General features: G+C 43.0%; 2 protein-coding genes across 2 annotated transcripts; one reads left to right on the top strand and one right to left on the bottom strand.

Annotated features, from left to right (window-relative positions):
* Nucleotides 1-8,359: 8,359 nt before the first annotated feature.
* LOC138887031 (uncharacterized) lies at nucleotides 8,360-10,435 on the bottom strand. The gene is made up of 2 exons (XM_070168742.1): nucleotides 9,265-10,435; nucleotides 8,360-9,177 (listed from the first exon to the last, which is right to left on the bottom strand). The coding sequence occupies exons 1-2, from the start codon at nucleotides 10,433-10,435 to the stop codon at nucleotides 8,360-8,362; spliced, it is 1,989 nt and encodes a 662-aa protein (XP_070024843.1).
* Nucleotides 10,436-19,588: 9,153 nt separating this feature from the next.
* Nucleotides 19,589-21,197, top strand: LOC138887030 (uncharacterized). Its single transcript, XM_070168741.1, has 2 exons — nucleotides 19,589-20,031; nucleotides 21,116-21,197. The coding sequence occupies exons 1-2, from the start codon at nucleotides 19,589-19,591 to the stop codon at nucleotides 21,195-21,197; spliced, it is 525 nt and encodes a 174-aa protein (XP_070024842.1).
* Nucleotides 21,198-22,106: the final 909 nt, after the last annotated feature.

Genomic DNA, 22,106 nt, shown 5'->3' with positions numbered 1-22,106 from the left:
TGATTTTAAATACAAGCAAAGACAATAATTTTTGATTACAACTCTAATGGAGTTTGTAAGAACTTATAACCACCCGAAATGGTAAAAATTCTATGCATTGCCATGATCAAATTCATGTATGATTCTGGGCACAAGAAGGAAACCGTCACATTGAATTTGCTTCATTATCATTCCCTTAAGATAATGTGGTAGCAATATGCAATAAATCGGAAAGAAGAGAAAATTATTACCATGAAGGTATCAATGGATGTGGATGTTGCAATAAACAAAATTATAATCGTCATTATTATGGTAATGAGAATAATAAGGATTCTCAAAATAAACCTTCATTCTGTGAAATTTATCATCGATTTGACATGAGATTTTGTAAAGCACATATATATGATTATAGTCCATTCATGATGTGAATGTGACAACATCTGATTTATGAATATATATTCATTCTTGGAAGAATATGAATGTGCTAGTGGCAGTGGATATACAACACTAAGCTCTAGAAAGAGGTTTGAGATGAAATAAGAAAATAGTTTCATTATTATGGCTTGAATGATCACGGATCACGTACCCATTTTGATTATGCCAAAATATTCTGGCAATGTGATTATTACAGGGCAAAAGTAATATAAGCAACATATCTTGCCTATAATGATTTTGACCATGACTACAATGGTATAACTTTCTCCTTGAAAGAGATATTCACCATATGGATAATGATGAATATTTGGTAGAAATAATTAATTGAAAGCTCTAGAAGAATCAATTATACTACTTTGGAGAAATAAAATTGATTATCAAAAAGGTATGGTGCCTTAGCAAGTCTCAAAGAAACTCATTGAGTTTTTAAAGTATTCGCGAAAGTGGTTGGTTATATTGAGACTATAAATAATCAGAAGATTTAATATCTTTATATTATTACAATTGTAGTGGGATAATATGTATATGAAAGCTACTCGCTTTATTGCCTGAATTGTACTACACAAATAAAAAATATGATAAAATTACATGACGTAGTAAACTGGAAGTTTATTGATATAAAAACCCATATCATAATAAACTTAGACTTTATTCATAACTACACACGTCATGGCGTAAACCTAAAGTTTATCAATATTGATAATTTATCCAGCTGACATAATTGGTTTAGCCATGTTAATTTAAGTATGATGTGCAAAAATAAAAGAGAATTCACATGGGTAAATATTAAAGAACTAGAAAGTTCTTTATGAATTCTCTTATGTTGCTTGTTCTCATTAATTAATAAACCAACTAAAATTGGGACTGAATCTCATGAATGCTAGAAATATGAAAGGTGAATATGGGCTCATTCACCTGCCATGTATACCACATAAGATGCATCTATGAGATGGTTACATGTGCGATTATTAGTAACCTGCAACCTGATGTTTGCGAGGTAACTTGCTCAATAATTTAACTTCGAGCATAATTTCCATATTTTCTATTCAAGACAGTTTATCTTGATATGTTGGTTTACATCACAGTTGATTTAGCAAAATAATTTATTAAGTGCCTCAACTTAATAGCTAAACGATTGCTTATAAGAAAAAAGTTATCTATATTAGTTTGATATACGTTATATACCAAAGTATATTATATTCTCCCCTCACAAGTGGTTCATGGTCAGGAATCAAATAGCTCCATTTTTTTTATTATTATTATTGATGTGCGGTGTATATTTTGATTAACATCATAGCACAAAGATGTATTTCTAAAATTGAGGAAGCAAGTTAGTTCTTCTAACATGAGGGAGAGACATGATTAAAGTTGAAAAAAGGTTACGTGGAATGAATTATCATTTGTACATCTAGATCCTCGAATAAGATACTATGAACTTGAAATTCATAAAAAGATAATTCATCTGCAATATATTGCAAAGCATGCCAGACGCATTTGCTGACACAAAGAAAATAACTATATTCTCATTGCAAATACTCATATTAGAATAAGTTCTAGAAGGATAAAGTCTATGGCACGCTTAAAGCTTATAGACACATCGGTTTCGAATAAAATTCTTGATTAAAAAGATGAGCAAATGATCAAAGTGATCATAATAAGGAGGCAAGTTACATAGAAGATCACATGACATAAAATCTCAGGAGAGGTTCAGGTACCTGAAAATATAAATGAGGAGATCTCTATGTCATGTCTTTATGAAAAATGGTAGTTGGAACCGATATAAAATATTTGTTGACTACATCTATTATAATTCCAAATATATATATATATATATATGAGGATCTTAAATCTGGAGAAGCAATTGGTTTCATATGAAAGACAAGTAGTTTTGGACCTATAATTCAAACACTTGAAAGTGTAAAGTCAATGGTGTGTGCAATCACTTTTATCTATCTTATATGTCTATCATGACATAAAAACTTGATATGCACCTAAACTCTATTTTTATGGCTTATATGACAATCCCTCAAGGATTTAAATTGCTTAAGGCATATACAATTTTTAGTCCTGAAGTATCACATCATAAGTATAATTTGTGCACATATGTATCTTGCTATAACTATAAGCATGATTACCCCTAGGTGAAGATATTGAAATGACAATTCCAACAAGATCACATGAGGGATACACATCTCTATCAAGAATGATGATTTCAAGGTGCAACATATTCGTTAAAGTTAATATGACCGATTTGTTCTTGTCACGACCCTAGTTCACCAATTGTGAACCTGTCATGATGGCACCTAGTCTTCGCGACTAGGTAAGCCTAACACATAGCGGAATTAACACTTTTTACGAAAAAAAACAATAGTAGAATGCCGAATAACATAAAAGAAATGTATAAGTTTGTCGCCTAGCACATACATTTTGATACAAAATACCGAATAACCACCAAGACTCGGAAACCCACGGGCAACACAGGCTAAAAGAAGTCATACACTGTTCTAATCACCAGAGTAGTCTAATACAAAAGGGATTGAAATGACAGCTAACATCTAAGGATAGAATGAGAAGGAGACTTTGCGGATCTGTGGACGTAGCAGATGTATACCTCAAGTCTCCAATATGCTCCCTGACAGCTAATGGCGGTATGCCTGCTCAGAAGTACCTGGATCTGCACATGAAAAACATGCGCAGAAGAGGCGTGAGTACACCACATCGGTACTCAGTAAGTGTCAAGCCTAACCTCGGTTGGGTAGTGACGAGGAAGGTCGAGGCCCTACTGAGATAAACATAAAAATAAATATGAAATGAATAAACAGTAAGAGTACAGTAAATCTCGAGTATCTAGAAAGAAGAATAAGTAGAGCGGAAACAGGCTACAATTACAATCTACGATTACAAGAACAACCACTACAGGCTATCTATCATCGGGGATCTCCTGGTATCCCGAGAATCTCCTGGTATCCTCTTTATATACACAAGGGATCTCCAAGTATCCTGAGGATCTCCTAGTATCCTCCATTCAATCACGAGGGATCTCCAAGTATCCCGAGGATCTCCTAGTATCCTCCATTTAATCAATCCTGTGCCGGAGATCTCTTAGTATCCCGCACTACAAATCTCAAAGCATAATACGTACAAAGGGAACTCCCGGGATGCCGTCCCGTAGACCCAATCGTAAACATATCGCAACAATTCAACATTTGAACAAAAAGAAGCTAAGTGCAGACAACGGGTAGAATCTAGAGTCTAGCATGCTTCACGAAAAAGGCAGATATTGCAATTTAGTCAAATAGAGCAAATAAGTTACTAACATGCTTTCCCTAAGCTAAAACAAGTGAAATTGCATTTTTAACAGTTAAACACGTGAAGAAACACAGTCTAAATAAGTCAAGTAAGGTGAATTTTCAATAGTTAGCACAAGTACACGCTCGTCACCTCGCGCACAAGGCTTTTAAACAACATTCAAGATATCCTAAGGGGATAGGTCCCCCCCCACAAAGTTAGACAAGCTACTTACCTCGAACCGGTACAAAAATCACTAAGAAACGATGCCCTTGCCACGAGTATCCGACTCCGAGTGGCCCAAATCTATTCAAACCAATTACATATTGTAAATAACATCGCAAGTAACTAATTCCACTATTAAAATTAAAGCTAAGGCGCGAAAATAGGTAAAATAACCAAAACGCCCCTCAGTCCAACATCTCGGAATCGGATAATTTTTATATTTTCAGAAACCTCGCACTTTCACGAGTCTAACCATATAACATTCTCCCAAATCGGAGGTCAAATGCCCCTTCAAATCATCACAATTAGGTCTAAGAACTTTACCCCAAATTTCATTCAAAATCCGAAATTAAAGCTTAAATTCACGATTAGATTAGTGGGTTTTAGTCATAGATGAGTAGAGAATCGTTACCCAGTGATTACCTTTGAAAAACCTTCAAAAATTCTCCCAAATCCGAGCTCCCAAGCTTTTGTTTTTGTTAAAAATGGCAAAACTCCCATTTTGAAATATTAATAACTGTTCTGAAACTTTGTTCAATGCGATCGCAGGAACACGTCTGTGATCGCGGAGAGTAAAATTGAAGAGCCCTGGAAATACTCTATGCGAACGCAAGAAAGGACCGGCGATCGCGGAAGGAAAAGGGCTGGGCTTATGCGATCACATCAGAAGGTCTGCGATCACGTATAAGGAAATTGGGCCTGGGATCCTAGTCCAGTCTACTCAATGCGAACGCGGGGGAGGGTTTGCGATCGCGGATAAGGGAAACCAGAAACTATGTGATCGCAGGAGGAAAGTTGCAATCGCATTGAAGGAAAGAAGCCACACTCTGAAACTCCACTACTCGATCGCAGGAAAGAGGTTGCGATCGCAGAGAACAATGGTCTGCAACAGCAACAGCAGAAAATCTGCTACTCTCCTTCAACGCAAAATACCCCGTTGGGCATCCGAAACACACCCGAGGCCCCCGGGACCTCAACCAAACCTACGGACATATCCCATATCATCATTCAAACTTGTACCAATCCTTAAACCACCTAAAACAACACCGAAACTCGAATTAATCGATGATTTGAACTTAGAAACCTCAAAACTTAACCAAACTCGCTTTCGATTCCAAACCTAACCAAAACACATCCGATTGACCTGAAATTTTGCACGCACGTCCCAAATGACATGACGGTGCTACAACAACTTCCAGAATCCCGTTCCGACCCTCATATCAAAAATTCACTATCGGACCGGAAACTTCAAAAATCTAACTTTCGGCATTTCTAGCTTAAATGAGCTACGGACATCCAAAATACATTCCGAACACGCTCCCAACCCCAAAATCACGTAACAGAGCTAACGGAACCATCAAATTTCCATTCTGAGGTCATCTTCACACTGTTCCGATTACGGACCACTTTCCAACACTTAAGCTCTCATTTAAGGACTAAGTGTCCCAAAACACTCTGAATTCTCACACCGAACGTCCCGACAAACCAAAATAGCAGAAATGAACTTAGGGGAAGCAGTTAATGGGGGAACGGGGCATAAATTCCAAAGACGACCGGCCAGGTCGTCACATCCTCCTATACTTAAACATTCATTCGTCCTCGAACGAGCATAGAGAACATACCTGAAGTAGCAAAAAGATGAGGGTATCGGCTGCGCATATCCCGCTCGGTCTCCCAAGTCGCCTCCTTGGCCGGCTGACCCCGCCACTGAACCTTTACTGAGGCTATATCCTTTGACCTGAGCTTCTGGACCTGCCTGTCTAATATTGCCACCGGCTCCTCAACATAGGACAAGTCATTGTCCAACTGGACTGAAGTGAACTCCAACACGTGAGACGGGTCACCGTGATACCTCCGAAGCATCGAGACATGAAATACCGGATAAACCCCGGCCAAATTGGGAGGTAAAGCAAGCTCATAAGCAACTTTCCCAACCTGATTCAAAATCTCAAATGGGCTAATGAACCTAGGGCTCAACTTCCCTTTCTTTCCAAACCTCATGACGCCTTTCATAGGCGAGACCCGAAGCAAAACCCGCTCACCAACCATAAAGGAAACATCACGAACCTTCCGGTTCGCGTAACTCTTCTGTCTGGACTGGGACATACGGAGTCTATCCTGAATCACCTTAACCTTCTCGACCGCATCCTGAACCAAATCAGTGCCCAATAGCCTGGCCTCACCCGGCTCGAACCAACCCACCAGGGATCTGCATCTTCTACCATATAAGGCCTCATACGGCGCCATCGGATACTGGACTAATAACTGTTGTTGTATGCAAACTCAGCCAATGGCAAGAACTGATCCCAAGACCCTCTAAACTCAATCACGCACGCACGGAGCATATCCTCAAGAATCTGAATAGTGCGCTCGGACTGTCCATCCGTCTGAGGGTGAAAAGCTGTACTCATGGTCACCCGGGTACCCAACTCGTGCTGGACGGCTCTCCAGAACCGTGATGTAAACACTGAACCCCTGTCTGAGATGATAGAAACTGGAATGCCGTGCAGACGGACAATCTCCCTGATATAAATCCCCGCTAACCGCTCCGCTAAGTAAGAAGTACACACTGGAATGAAATGAGCGGACTTGGTCAGCCGATCCACAACAACCCAAATAGAATTAAATTTCTTCGCTGTCAAAGGGAGACCAGTCACAAAATCGATAGTGATTTTCTCCCATTTCCACTCCGGAATCTCCATCTGCTGGAGTAACCCTCCCGGTCTCCGGTGCTCAGCCTTTACCTGCTGACAGTTAAGGCATCTAGCTACAAACTCTGCTATATCCTTATTCATCCGCCTCCACCAGTAATGCTGCCTCAGATCCTGATACATCTTTGCGGTACCCGGATGGATGGAGTACCGCGAGCTATGGGTCTCGGTCAATATCAACTCCCTAATATCCTCAACATTGGGTACACAGATCCGACCCTGCATCCTCAATACCCCGTCATCTCCAATGGTCACATCCCTAGCATCGCCATGCTGAACTGTGTCCCTGAGGACAAACAAATGAGGGTCATCATACTGCCGCTCCCTAATACGATCAAACAATGAAGACCGAGAAACCACACAGGCTAGAACCCGACTGGGCTCCGAAAGGTCCAATCTCATGAACTGGCTGGCTAAAGCCTGAACATCCATCGCCATAGGTCTTTCTGAAGCTGGTAAATATGCCAAACTCCCCAAACTCTCCGCCTGGTGACTCAAGGCATCGGCTACCACATTGGCCTTTCCTGGGTGGTATATAATAGTGATATCATAATCCTTCAGTAGCTCCAACCATCTCCTCTGGCGCAAGTTCAGATCCTTCTGCTTGAACAAGTGCTATAAACTCCGATGATCCGTGTAAATCTCACAAGGCACACCGTACAAATAATGACGCCAGATCTTCAAGGCATGAACAATAGCAGCTAACTCAAGGTCATGGACAGGATAGTTCTTTTCATGTACCTTCAACTGTCTGGATGCGTAGGCAATCACCCTACCGTCCTGCATCAACACCGCTCCAAGTCCAACTTGTGAGGCATCACAATAAACTGTATAGGACCCCGAACTAGTAGGCAAAATCAGAATATGGGCTGAAGTCAAAGCCGTCTTGAGCTTTTGGAAGCTCGCCTCAAAGTCGTCTGACCACTAAAAAGGAGCACCCTTCTAGGTCAATCTAGTCATAGGGGCTCAATCGATGAAAACCCCTCCACAAAATGACGATAATACCCCGCCAGGCCAAGGAAACTGCGAATCTTTGTAGCTGAGGAGGGCCTAGGCCAACTCTGCACGGCCTCCACCTTCTTCAGATCTACCCGAATGCCCTCACTCGATACCACGTGGCCTAGGAATGCCACAGAACTCAACCAAAACTCACATTTTGAGAACTTTGCACATAATTTCTTTTCCCTCAGGGTCTGAAGCACTGTCCTCAGGTGTTGCTCATCATCTTCCCGACTCCGGGAGTATACAAGAATATCATCTATGAAAACAATGACAAACGAGTCGAGATAGGGCCTGAATACACTGTGCATCAAATGCATAAAAGCTGTTGGGGCATTGGTCAACCCAAATGACATGACAAGGAACTCGTAATAACCATACCGAGTCCTGAAAGCAGTCTTCGGAATATCCGGCTCCCGAATCTTTAGCTGGTGATAACCTGAGCGCAAATCAATCTTAGAAAACACCTGTGCGCCCTGAAGCTGGTCAAATAGATCATCAATACGAGGCAAAGGATATCGGTTCTTCACTGTAACTTTGTTCAACTGACGATAATCGATACACATGCGCATAGAACCATCCATTTTCTTTACGAACAAGACAGGAGCACCCCACAGTGAAACACTGGGTCGAATAAAACCCTTATCAAGCAATTCCTGTAACTGATCCTTCAACTCCTTCAACTTAGGAGGAGCCATACGGTAAGGAGGAATGGATATGGGCTAAGTGCCCGGCAACAAATCAATACCAAAATCAATGTCCCGATCGGGCGGCATGCCCGGAAGATCAACTGGAAACACATCGGAGAAATCCCGTACTACTGGGACAGAGTCAACAGAAGGGGTATCAGCACTGACATCTCTCACATAATCTAAATACGCGGCGCACCCCTTCTCAACCATACGCTGAGCCTTACGAAAGGATATAACTCTACTGGGAGTGTGAACAAAAGTACCACTCCACTCAATACGTGGAATACCTGGCATAGCCAGCATCACGGTCTTAGCGTGACAATCAAGAATAGCATACTGGGGCAACAACCAGTCCATGCCCAAGATAATATCGAAATCAACCATATCAAGTAATAAAAGATCTGCCCTGGTATCAAAACCACGAATAGTAACCAAACATGACCGATATACGCGGTCCAAAACAAGGGAATCTCGCACGGGAGTAGAAACATAAACTGGAGAGCTCAAGGTCTCTCGGGCTGTACCCAAATGCGGAGCAAAATAAGATGACACGTAAGAATAAGTAGAGCCTGGATTGAATAGAACTGATGCCTCTCTGTGACTAACCAATATAATACATGTGATAACAGAATCGGAGGCGACAGCCTCGGCACGGTCAGGAATGGCATAAAATCTGGCCCGACCCCTCCCTCGAGGGCGACCTCTATCTCCTCGATCTCCGTCCCTGGTTGGCTGGGCAGGTGGGGTGGTAGCTGGAGCTGGAACGATGGCCTGAGAATCCCATTGGGTACGCTGCTGCTGAGAATGTTGTGGAGGCGCACTCCTCCCAAGCCTAGGGCAATCCCTCACTACATGGCGGGTATCCCCGCACTCATAACAAGCTCTGGGAGGGCGTGATGGTTGTGACTAACTGGGACCGCCCCTGCTAGACTGACCTCTGGAAGTACCCCGCGCGGGAGGCGCACTGGAAACCGGAGGTGCATAATAAGGCTCATGAGATCTAGGAGGAGCTGGAGTACTGCTGGATGAAGGAAGTGCTGAGTGAACTGGACGACCCGTATAGCCCCTACTATGACGTCCGACTGATGATGTACGGGTACCAGTATAATGACCCGACTCTCGAGACCTCTTGGCCTCTCTCTCCTCTCGCTCTCTGGAATGCATACCCTCTATCCTCCTGGCTATGCTCACTACCTGCTGATAGGGTATATCCATCTCCAACTCTCGCGCCATGCCAGACCTGATGGAAGGAATAAGACCCTTGATAAACTGGCGAACCCTCTCACGAACAGTAGCCACCAAAGCCAGCGCATGCCTGGCCAACCTAGTATAACGGATGGCATACTCAGAGACAGTCATAGGGCCCTGGCGAAAATGCTCGAACTCCGCGCGCCATGCATTTCGGAGGCTCTGGGGAACAAACTCCCTCTGAAACATATCTGAAAACTGAGTCCAAGTCAGGGAGGCAGCCTCGTCCAGACTGTCTAACTCAAAGGTGCGCCACCAATCATAGGCGGCTCCCCGAAGCTGGAAAGCTGCGAAAGAAACCCCGCTCGAGGCAGTAATACCCATGGTGCGAAAGATGTAGTGACAATCCTCCAAAAACCCCAAAGCATCATCTATAGCTAGTCCGCTGAAAACAGGAGGGTCATACTTCTTGAACCTCTCTAGTCTACGCTGCTCATCCTCAGAAGTAGGTGCCCCATCCTCGGGCTGAACCGGTACTGCAGGCTGGACATGGATAATATCTGGAATCTGTCCCATATGCACCCTCTGCTCTGGAGTGCGGGCTGCGCGAGTCTGGGCTCTTCCCCCGGCCTGGGACGTGGCTGCAGGAAGGGGAAGCAACCCTGCCTGTGACAACATAGTATACATGCTCATAAACTGTGCCAATGCCTCCTGAACAACTGGAGTAGTGGTGGTTGTGGGCGTGTCTGGTGCCTGAGTCCTGGCAGGATCCACTGGTGGCGCCTCAGCGACCGCTCGCGCAGGTGCTCTGGCTACACCCCGCGCGCGTCCACGACCCCTGCCCCGGCCCCTGCCTCTAGCGGCTGCAAGAGGAGGTGCGGGTGCCTGATCGTCCCGGGTCGTGCGTGTCCTCACCATCTGTGAGAGAATAGAAGACAGAAGTTTAGAATCGATGTCAAAAATATAGCACGACAAAGAATTCAATGAAGTGAAGATTTTTCCTAAACAGTTACATAGCCTCCCGTAGATAAGTACAGATGTCTCCGTACCGATCAGCGAGACTCTAATAAACCGGCTTATGTCCCGTGACTCCTATGAACCTAGAGCTCTGATACCAACTTGTCACGACCCTAGTTCACCAATTGTGAACCTGTCATGACGGCACCTAGTCTTCGCGACTAGGTAAGCCTAACGCATAGCGGAATTAACACTTTTTACGGAAAAAAAAACAATAGTAGAATTCTGAATAACATAAAAGAAATGTATAAGTTTGCCGCCTGGCACATACACTTTGATACAGAATACCGAATAACCACCAAGACCCGGAAACCCGCGGGCAACACAGGCTAAAAGAAGTCATACACTGTTCTAATCACCAGAGTAGTCTAATACAAAAGGGATTGAAATGACAGCTAACATCTAAGGATAGAATGAGAAGGAGACTTTGCAGATCTACGGACGTAGCAGATGTATACCTCAAGTCTCCAATATGCTCCCTGACAGCTACTAGCGGTATGCCTGCTCAGAAGTACCTGGATCTGCACATGAAAAACATGCGCAGAAGAGGCATGAGTACACCACAGCGGTACTCAGTAAGTGCCAAGCCTAACCTCGGTTGGGTAGTGACGAGGAAGGTCGAGGCCCTACTGAGATAAACATAAAAATAAATATGAAATGAATAAACATTAAGAGTACAGTAAATCTCGAGTATCTAGAAAGAATAATAAGTAGAGCAGAAACAGGCTACAATTACAATCTACGAATACAAGAACAACCACTACAGGCTATCTATCATCGGGGATCTCCTGGTATCCCGAGAATCTCCTGGTATCCTCTTTATATACACGAGGGATCTCCAAGTATCCTGAGGATCTCCTAGTATCCTCCATTCAATCACGAGGGATCTCCAAGTATCCCGAGGAGCTCCTAGTATCCTCCATTTAATCAATCCTGTGCCAGAGATCTCTTAGTATCCCGCACTTCCAATCTCAGAACATAATACGTACAAGGGGAACTCCCAGGATGCCATCCCGTAGACCCAATCGTAAACACATCGCAGCAATTCAACATTTGAACAAAAAGAAGCTAAGTGCAGACAACAGGTAGAATCTAGAGTCTAGCATGGTTCACGAAAAAGGCAGTTATTGCAATTTAGTCAAATAGAGCAAATAAGTTACTAACATGCTTTCCCTAAGCTAAAACAAGTGAAATTGCATTTTTAACAGTTAAACACGTGAAGAAACACAGTCTAAATAAGTCAAGTAAGGTGAATTTTCAACAGTTAGCACAAGTACACGCTCGTCATCTCGCACACAAGACATTTAAACAACAGTCAAGATATCCTAAGGGGAGAGGTCCCCCACACAAAGTTAGACAAGCCACTTACCTCGAACCGGTACAAAAATCACTAAGAAACGATGCCCTTGCCACGAGTATCCGACTCCGAGTGGCCCAAATCTATTCAAACCAATTACATATTATAAATAACATCGCGAATAACTAATTCCAATATTAAAATTAAAGCTAAGGCGCGAAAATAGGTAAAATGACAAAAATACCCCTCAGGCCAACATCTCGGAATCAAATAATTTTTACAGTTTCAGAAATTTCGCACTCTCACGAGTCTAACCATATAAAATTCTCCCAAATCGGAGGTCAAATGCCTCTTCAAATCATCACAATTAGGTCTAAGAACTTTACCACAAATTTCATTCAAAATCCGAAATTAAAGCTTGAATTCACGATTAGATTAGTGGATTTTAGTCATAGATGAGTAGAGAATCGTTACCCAGTGATTGCCTTTGAAAAACCTTCAAAATTTCTCCCAAATCCGAGCTCCCAAGCTTTTGTTTTTGTTAAAAATGGCAAAACTCCCATTTTGAAATATTAATAACTGTTTTGAAACTTTGTTCAATGCGATTGCAGGAACACGTCTGCGATCGCGGAGAGTAAAATTGAAGAGCCCTGGAAATGCTCTATGCGAACGCAGGAAAGGACCTGCGATCGCGGAAGGAAAAGGGCTGGGCTTATGCGATCGCATCAGAAGGTCTGCGATCGCGTATAAGGAAATTGGGCCTGGGATCCTAGTCCAGTCTACTCAATGCGAACGCGGGGGAGGGTTTGTGATCGCGGATAAGGGAAACCAAAAACTATGCGATCGCAGGAGGAAAGTTGCGATCGCATTGAAGGAAAGAAGCCACACTCTGAAACTCCACTACGCGATCGCAGGAAAGAGGCTGCGATCGCAGAGAACAATGGTCTGCAACAGCAACAACAAAAAATCTGCTACTTTCCTTCAACGCAAAATACCCCGTTGGGCATCCGAAACACACCCGAGGCCCCCGGGACCTCAACCAAACCTACGGACATATCCCATATCATTATTCAAACTTGTACCAATCCTTAAACCACCTAAAAAAACACCGGAGCTCGAATTAATCGATGTTTGAACTTAGAAACTTCAAAACTTAACCAAACTCGCTTTCGATTCCAAACCTAACCGAAACACGTCCGATTGACCTAAAATTTTGCACGCACGTCCCAAATGACATGAAAGTACTACTGCAACTTTTGGAATCCCGTTCCGACCCTCGGATCAAAAATTCACTATCGGACCGGAAACTTCAAAAATCTAACATTCAGCATTTCTAGCTTAAATGAGCTACGGACATCCAAAAGATATTCCGAACACGCTCCCACCCCCGAAATCACCTAACGGAGCTAACGGAACCATCAGATTTCCATTCCGAGGTCATTTTCACATTGTTCCGATTACGGACCACTTTCCAACACTTAAGCTCTCATTTAGGGACTAAGTATCCCAAAACACTCTGAATTCTCACACTGAACGTCCCGACAAACCAAAATAGCAGAAATGAACTTAGGGGAAGCAGTTAATGGGGGAACAGGGCATAAATTCCAAAGACGACCGGGCGGGTCGTCACAGTTTATCAAATCTATACTAACAATTTTTTGAAGATGGTGCACAAGATAGGAACGCAAAGACTCAGATATCTGAATTGATGTTCTCATCAAGGGGAATTAATACGCGTTTTACTTTTTTTTTCTTACAAGGTTTTGTCCAACTGGGTTTTCTTTGCAAGGTTTTTAACGAGACAAAAAAAAGCGTATTTCTAAACATGTGTACTCTTTTCCTTCTCTATAATTTTTTTCCCACTGGATTTTATTTTAATTAAGATTTTAACGAGGCACATTATCTGTTGAATAGACATTTAAGATGGAGTTTTATAAATAATATTTTATTTATGATGAATGTCTATCTTTTAGAGAGATTCTAGGGATTGTTACTTTGTGGCTAAGTCAATCTTTCCATATAAATAGAGGGGTTCTATTCCATTGTAATTAATTCCAAAATCAATAAGAGTTCTCTCTCCCTATCTACTTTTCTTATTCTTCTTCTTCTTTTATTGTTTCATAACAGATATGCATTTAATTTGATTTTCCTCGGCACTGAGGTCGGAAAAATCGAGTTTAACCGATGAAAAAATACATAAGTACCACCTTGAATTTGAGTCGAATTTTCAACTACACACTTAATCTTTGCGGGTCCTATTACCCCCCTAAACTTTTTTGAAGTGAAATTATTATCACATTCAGTGCTGACGTGACACAAATAATCGCGCTTTTACATATATTTTATTTCTAAAACCTTTTTTTTCTCCGTTCTTTCTTTTGCACTTTCTTCTTTGACCTTCGTTAGTTTATTTATTGACTTTCAATTTTCATCAAGAGATCATTACAGCACAAAGAGAAATTTAAGCTCCGATCAAAGCTTTCTTTTCACTTTTTGGTCAAGTCCTAACTCACATCTTACAGCTTTCCCATTAGTATTAGAAATCATGGCTATTCAACTTGAAAAAGAAATCTATTGGGTACGACAATGCCGATGAATGAGAGATTTAAAGAGAATATTGAGCACGTTATGGTGTAGAGAGGATGGATGTGAGGTGGTTATGGGTGGTTGGTAAGGTGGTAGATCCGAGGAGAATTTTCGGAGCGAGTGATTAGCTTAAACTCACCGGAGTTCTCTAAATATGGACTCTATTTTTTCCAGTATCGAGAATTTTCTCGAGAACCCATTTAATTTAAGGTAGATGACTTTTAAAATAAAGATGATTTTATTTTGTTACATAAAAATTGAAAAAAGAAGTTATGTTACATAAATAAATCCAGATCTGCGATTGCAAAGAGCTTGATACAAAGCACTGAGAGTTGCATTTGTTAAATGGAGGAGGTGATGAATGGGAGGAACCATGACATTGATCGACCATAATTAGTACTATTGTTAACAGAAGACAAATAATCTAAATCACAGATGTTGCGTCGTCTCTTCTTCTGTCTTAATCCGACGAGGAGTTATGGTCAGAGAAAGATATATGTTGCTCCAGATTCTTTTTTATGGTGAAGGTGCTTAAGATAATATGATAGTTTAGTTAATTATTAATTATAATTAATTACAAAGCATCCAATTAAAAAATACCATGTGTATAAATGTAATGACCCGGCCGGTCGTTTTTGAATTTTATGCTCCGTTTTCCCCATTAACTATTTCCCCTAAGTTCATTTATGCTATTTTGGTTTGTCGGGACGTTCGACGTTAGGATTCGGAGTGTTTTGGGACACTTAGTCCCTATATGAAAGCTTAAGAGTTGAAAAGTGGCCCGTAATCGGAACAGTGTGAAGACGGCTTCGGAATGGAAATCTGATGGTTCCGTTAGCTCCGTTAGGTAATTTCGGGGTTAGGAGCATGTTCAGAATGTATTTTGAAAGTCTGTAGCTCATTTAGGCTTGGAATGCCGAAGTTTGTACTTTTTGAAGTTTCAGGTCCGATAGTGAGTTTTTGATCCGAGGGTCGGAATGGAATTCCGGAAGTTGCAGTAGTTCCGTCATGTCATTTGGGATGTGTGTGCAAAATTTCAGGTCATTCGGATGTGTTTTGGTTAGGTTTTTGATCGAAAGCGTATTTTGAAGAAATTTGAAGTTCTTAGGCTTGAATCATTGATTAAATCGGGTTTTCGGTATTTTTTTAGGTGTTTTAAGGATTGGTACAAATTTGAATAAGGTATTAGGTAGTATTAGTGCTTTTGGTTGAGGTCCCGGGGGCCTCGGGATGATTTTGGGTGGTTGGCGGAAGATTTTGGAGTTGAAAGAATTGATGAAGGCTTCTGTATACTATCATAACCACACCTGCGGTTTGGGTTCCGCATGTGCGGAGCCGCATAAACGGCCAGGCCATCACAGATGCAGCTTTTTGGGCTCCTTCAATTTTCCGCAGGTGCGGACGCTTTATCGCAGATGCGGTTACACACCTGCGAGTCTCCCATCGCAGATGCGGCCCTGAGCCCTTTAATGAAAACCGCAGGAGCGGTCCTTTTTTCGCATAAAAGGCCTATTCAGAAAAGCGAATTTCGAGGGTTGAGTTTCAAAGTTTAAAAAATCAACTGAGAGTTCGGGAGAGGGTAATTTTTAGAGGATTTTGAAGAGAATATTATTGGGTAACATTTTACTAATCCTATTTAGTTGTATTCAATCAATATCTAGCTTAATCCATCATCTAATTTTGAATTTGGGATCAAAATTGAGAAAAACTTCTTAGACCAAACTATTGAGTTTTGAGTGGGTATTTGACCTCCGATTTGAGAAATTTTTATATGGTTAGACTCGTGAGAGTACGAGGGTTCTGAAAATTATTGGATTCCGAGACATTGTCCTGAGGGACGTTTTGGTCATTTCACCTATTTTCGAGCCCTAACTTTAAATTTAATAGTGGAATCAGTTGTTTGCTATGTTATTTACGATATGTAATTGAATTGAATAGATTTGGGACATTTGGAGTCGGATACCCATGGCAAAGGCGTGGTTCCTAGTTGATTATTGAGCCGGTTCGAGGTGTGTGGCTTGTCTAACCTTGTGTGGGGGACCTTTCCCCTTAGGACATGATCTTTGATATTTGAATGCCTCGTACGTGAGGAGCGCGTACTTGAGCTAATTGTTGTAAACCCGTTTCTACTTGAAATATTTAAAGTGAGATTTCTTGTTTACTTTTTCATTTTAGATTGTAAGTTTAACCTGTGCTAGCTTAGAGAAGCATGTTTAGCTGACTTACTTGCTTAAATTGTTTAACTGTATTTTTTGTACTCTGTGAAGCATGTTAGGCTATAATTTACCATTACTTGTTCTGATTTAGCATTTATCCTGAGAATATGAGTTGTTGTTGTTGTGTGTTTACTTTGGGACTACGGGACAGCTTCTCGGGAGATCCCCATGTACTTGATATTTTCTAGATTGAGGGTGTGGGATACCAAGAGATCCCTAGCACATGTATTTCTATATATTGGGATACCAAGAGATCACCAGATTACCTATTGAGGATAACAAGAGATCCTTAGGATACCAAGAGATCTCTGGTTTATATGATAAGGATACCAAGAGATCCTCGGCTATTATTCCTTGTTGTGAGCAGTATTCCTTGTATTGTTACCTCTGCTTTTCTATTACTGTTTTCCTTATTTATCTGGTTTAGATTTCGCTGTGGACTTTATTTAAATTCTTTCCGTTATATTATTCATTACTGCGTTTTATCTCAGTAGGGCCTTGACCTTCCTCGTCACTACCCGACCGAGGTTAGGCTTGGCACTTACTAAGTACCGTTGTGGTGTACTCATGCCCTTTCTGCGTATGTTTTCATGTGCAGATCCAGATACCTCTACTCAGGTGCACTATCGTTGAGGCGAGGAGATACACGGAGACTTCAAGGCATATCTGCCACGTCCGCAGACCAGGAGTGTCTATTCTGATCTAGCTTTAGTGTTCAGTTTATTCCTTTCCTCTCAGTTGTTTAGATATTCTAGAATTAGAGCAGCGTACTATGTTTCAGTTAGCCTGTGTTGCCCGTGAGTTTCCTGGATTTGGGATTTTGTCTTAGTCTTGTGATGTTGAGTTGTATTTGCCAAGCGGAACTCATATACAATTTTCCTTAAGTTATTCAATTTTAATTGATTATTTTCTGCAAATGATATTGTTTCCGCACTGTCAGGCTTACCTAGTCATAGTGACTAGGTGCCGTCATGACATATTCACGAATGGTGAACTAGGACCGTGACAAGTTGGTATCAGAGCTCTAGGTTCATAGGAGTCACGAAACACAGGCCAGTTTATTAGAGTCTCGCTGATCGGTACGGAGACGTCTGTGCTTATCTACGAGAGGCTATGTAACTGTTTAGGAAAAATATTCACTTCATTGAATTCCTTGTCGTGCTATATTTTGATATCAATTCTAAAACTTCTGTCTTCTATTCTCTCACAGATGGTGAGGACACGTGCTACTCGGGATAATTAGGCACCACTCCCCCTACTGCAGCCGCCAAAGGTAGGGGCTGGGGTAGAGGCCGTGGACGCGCACGTGGTGCAGTCAGAGAACCTGTGCGAGCTACCGCAGAGGTACTACCAACATATCCAGCCGGAGTTCAGGCACCTGACATGCCTACAACTACTACTACTCCAGCCTTCAAGAGACATTAGCTTAGTTCATGTCTATGTGCACCACCTTGGCGCAGGCGGGGTTGCTTCCCCTCGCTGCAGCCACATCCCAGGCCAGGGGAGGGGCCCAGACTCTCGCAGACCGCACTCCTGAGTAGAGAGTGCATATGGAGTAGGTCCCAGAGATCATTCCTATACCGCCTGCAGTGCCAGATCAGCCCACAGATGGGGCAGCTGCCTCTGAGGACGAGCAACGGAGGTTGGAGAGATTCAAGAAGTATGATCCTCCGATTTTCAGTGGATTAGCGACAGATGATACCTTAGGGTTTCTAGAGGAGTGCCACCGTATTTTTCGCACTATGGGCATATAGAGTCCAGTGGGGTTTCTTTTACTGTTTTTCAGCTCCGGGGAGCCGCTTATGATTGGTGGCACACTTATGAGATAGACAGTCCAGCCGAGGATGCTTTACTGACTTGGACCCAGTTCTCGGAGATGTTCATGAGAGAGTTTGTCCCCTAGAGTCTCAGTGATGCATGGCGCACAGAGTTTGAGCATTTGCGCCAGGGTGCTATGACCGTTTCAGAGTATGCTATCCGTTATACCAGGTTGGCCAGACATGCACCGGCTTTGGTTGCTACAGTCCGTGAGAGAGTTTGCAGGTTCATTGAGGGTCTTATCCCACCCATCAGATCTAGCATAGCTTGAGAGTTGGAGATGGACATTCCTTATTAGCAGGTAGTGAGCATTGCTAGGAGGATTGAGGGTATGCTCGCCAGGGAGCGAGTGGAGAGAGAGGCCAAGAAGTATCGAGAGTCGGGCCACTAATCTGGTGCCCGTACCCAACAGTAGGTCGACATGGTAGGGGTTTTTTGGGTTGCCCCATTCATTCAGCTCTTCCAGCAGCCAGCAGTGCTCCAGCTCCGCCTATACCTCAGAAGCCTTACTATGCACCTCTAGTTTCTAGCGCGCCTCCTGTGTGGGGTACTTTCAGGGGTCAGTCTAGCAGACTTGGCCCTAGCCAGTCATAGCCACCACGTCCTTTGAAAGCTTGTTTTAAGTGTGGTGACACCCTTCATATGGTGAGGGATTGCCCTAGACTTGGAAGGAGTGCACCTCCACAGACTGCTCAGCCACAACGTGCTCTTCAGAGTTCTTAGGCCATGATCACAACTCCCGCTGCTACCCCATCCGCCCAGCCAGCTGGGGGAGGAGGTTAGGGAGGTAGAGGTCTCTCTTGAGAGAGAGGCCAGGTCAGATATTATGTTATTCCTGCTCGCACCGAGGCTGTTGCCTCCGATTCTGGCATCACAGGTATTATACTGGATAGTCACAAAGAGGCATTGGTTCTATTCGATCCAGGCTTTATTTACTTTTATGTGTCTTCTTACTTTGCTCCGCATTTGGGGGTAGCCCGAGATTCCGTGAGTTCTCCTGTTTATGTTTCTACTCCCGTGGGAGATTCTCTTGTTATGGATCGCGTTTATCGGTCGTGTTTGGTTACTATTCGTGGTTTTTAGACCAGAGCGGATTTATTGTTACTCGGTATGGTTGACTTTGATATTATTTTGGGCATGGACTGGTTATCGCCCCATCATGCTATTCTTGATTGTCACGCCAAGACCGTGACGCTGGCTATGCCAGGTATTCCGCGTATTGAGTGGAGTGGTACCTTAGATCACACTCCCAATAGAGTTATCTCTTTTCTTAAAGCTCAACGTATGGTTGAAAAGGGGTGCGCCGCGTATTTAGCTTATGTGAGAGATGTCAGTACTGATACCCCTTCTGTTGATTCCGTCCCAGTGGTGCGGGATTATCCCGATGTGTTTCCAGCTGATCTTCCGGGTATGCCACCTGATAGAGACATTGATTTTGGTATTGATTTGTTGCCGGACACTCAACCCATTTCTATTCCTCTGTATCATATAGCTTCTCCTGAGTTGAAGAATCAGTTACAGGAATTGCTCGATAAGGGTTTTATTCGACCTAGTGTTTCACCGTGGGGTGCTCCTATCTTGTTTGTGAAGAAAAAGGATGGTTCTATGCGCATGTGTATCGATTATCGTTAGTTGAACAAAGTTACAGTGAAGAACCGTTATCCTTTGCCTCGTATTGATGATCTATTTGACCAGCTTCAGGGCGCACGGGTGTTTTCTAATATTGATTTGTGCTTAGGTTATCACCAGTTGAAGATTCGGGAGCCGGATATCCCGAAGACTGCCTTCAGGACTCGATATGGTCATTACGAGTTCCTTGTTATGTCATTTGGGCTGACCAATGCCCCAACAGCTTTTATGCATTTGATGCACAGTGTATTCAGGCCCTATCTCGACTCGTTCATCATTATTTTCATAGATGATACTTCGGTATACTCCCGGAGTCGGGAAGATCATGAGCAACACCTGAGGACAGTGCTTCAGACCCTGAGAGAGAAGAAGTTATATGCAAAGTTATCAAAATGTGAGTTTTGGTTGAGTTCTGTCTCATTCCTAGGCCACGTGGTATCGAGTGAGGGCATTTAGGTGGACCCAGAAGCTCAAGACAGCTTTGACTACAACCCCTATTTTGATATTGCCTACTGGTTCGTGGTCTTATACAGTTTATTGTGATGCCTCACGGGTTGGACTTGGAGAGGTGTTGATGCAGGATGGTAAGGTGATTGCCTATGCGTCCAGATAGTTGAAGATACATGAGAAGAATTACCCTGTCCATAACCTTGAGTTAGCTGCTATTGTTCATGCCTTGAAGATCTGGCATCATTATTTGTACGGCGTGCGTTATAAGATTTACACAGATCATCGGAGTTTACAGCACTTGTTTAAGCAAAAAAATCTAAACTTGTGCCAGATGAGGTGGTTGGAGTTACTGAAGGATTATGATATTACTATTCTTTATCACCCGGGCAAGGCCAATATAGTAGTCGATGCCTTGAGTCGCCGGGCGGAGAGTTTGGGGAGTTTGGCATATTTACCAGCTTTAGAGAGACCTATGGCGATGGATGTTCAGGCCTTAGCCAGTCAGTTTGTGAGATTAGATCTTTCGGAGCCCAGTCGGGTTCTAGCCTGTGTGGTTTCTCGCTCTTCATTGTTCGATTGTATCAGGGAGCGGCAGTATGATGACCCTTATTTGCTTGTCCTCAGGGACACGGTTCAGCATGGCGATACTAGGGATGTGACCATTTGAGATGACGGGATGTTGAGGATGCAGGGTCGTATCTGTGTACCCAATGTTGATGATATTCGGGAGTTGATATTGGCAGAGGCTCATAGTTCGCGGTATTCCATCCATCCGGGTGCCGCAAGATGTATCAGGACTTGAGGCAGCACTATTGGTGGAGGAGGATGAAGAAGGACATAGAGGGTTTTGTAGCTAGATGCCTCAACTGTCAGCAGGTGAAGGCTGAGCACCAGAGACCGGTGGGTTGCTTCAGCAGATGGAGATTTCGGAGTGGAAATGGGAGAGGATCACCATGGGCTTTTTAGTTGGACTCCCTCAGACTGCGAAGAAGTTCAATGCCATTTGGGTTGTTGTAGATCGGCTGACCAAGTCCGCGCACTTCATTCCTATGTGTACTACTTACTCATCGGAGCGGTTGGCAGAGATTTATAGTAGGGAGATTGTTCGTCTGTATGACATTCCAGTTTCTATTATTTCAGATAGAGGTACTCAGTTTACATCACGGTTCTGGAGAGACGTTCAGTAGGAGTTGGGTACTCGGGTGACGATGAGCACAACATTTCACCCCCAGACGGACGGACAGTCCGAGCACACCATTCAGATTCATGAGGATATGTTCCATGCGTGTGTGATTGACTTTGGAGGGTCTTGGGATCAGTTCTTGCCACTGGAGGAGTTTGCCTACAACAACAGTTATCAGTCCAGCATTTAGATGGCGCCGTATGAGGCTTTATATGGTAGGAGATGCAGATCCCCGGTGGGTTGGTTTGAGCCGGGTGAGGCCAGGCTATTGGGCACTGATTTGGTTCAGGATGCGATAGAGAAGGTTAAGGTGATTCAGGACAGACTCCGTACAACTTAGTCCAGATAGAAGAGTTACATGGACCGGAAGGTTCGTGATGTTTCCTATATGGT

This window comes from Nicotiana sylvestris, chromosome 3, assembly GCF_000393655.2.
Source record: "Nicotiana sylvestris chromosome 3, ASM39365v2, whole genome shotgun sequence".
In the NCBI taxonomy this organism is placed as follows: Eukaryota; Viridiplantae; Streptophyta; class Magnoliopsida; order Solanales; family Solanaceae; genus Nicotiana; species Nicotiana sylvestris.
The sequence above is the reverse complement of the archived record's forward strand: the minus strand, read 5'-3'. Positions and strand labels throughout refer to the sequence as shown.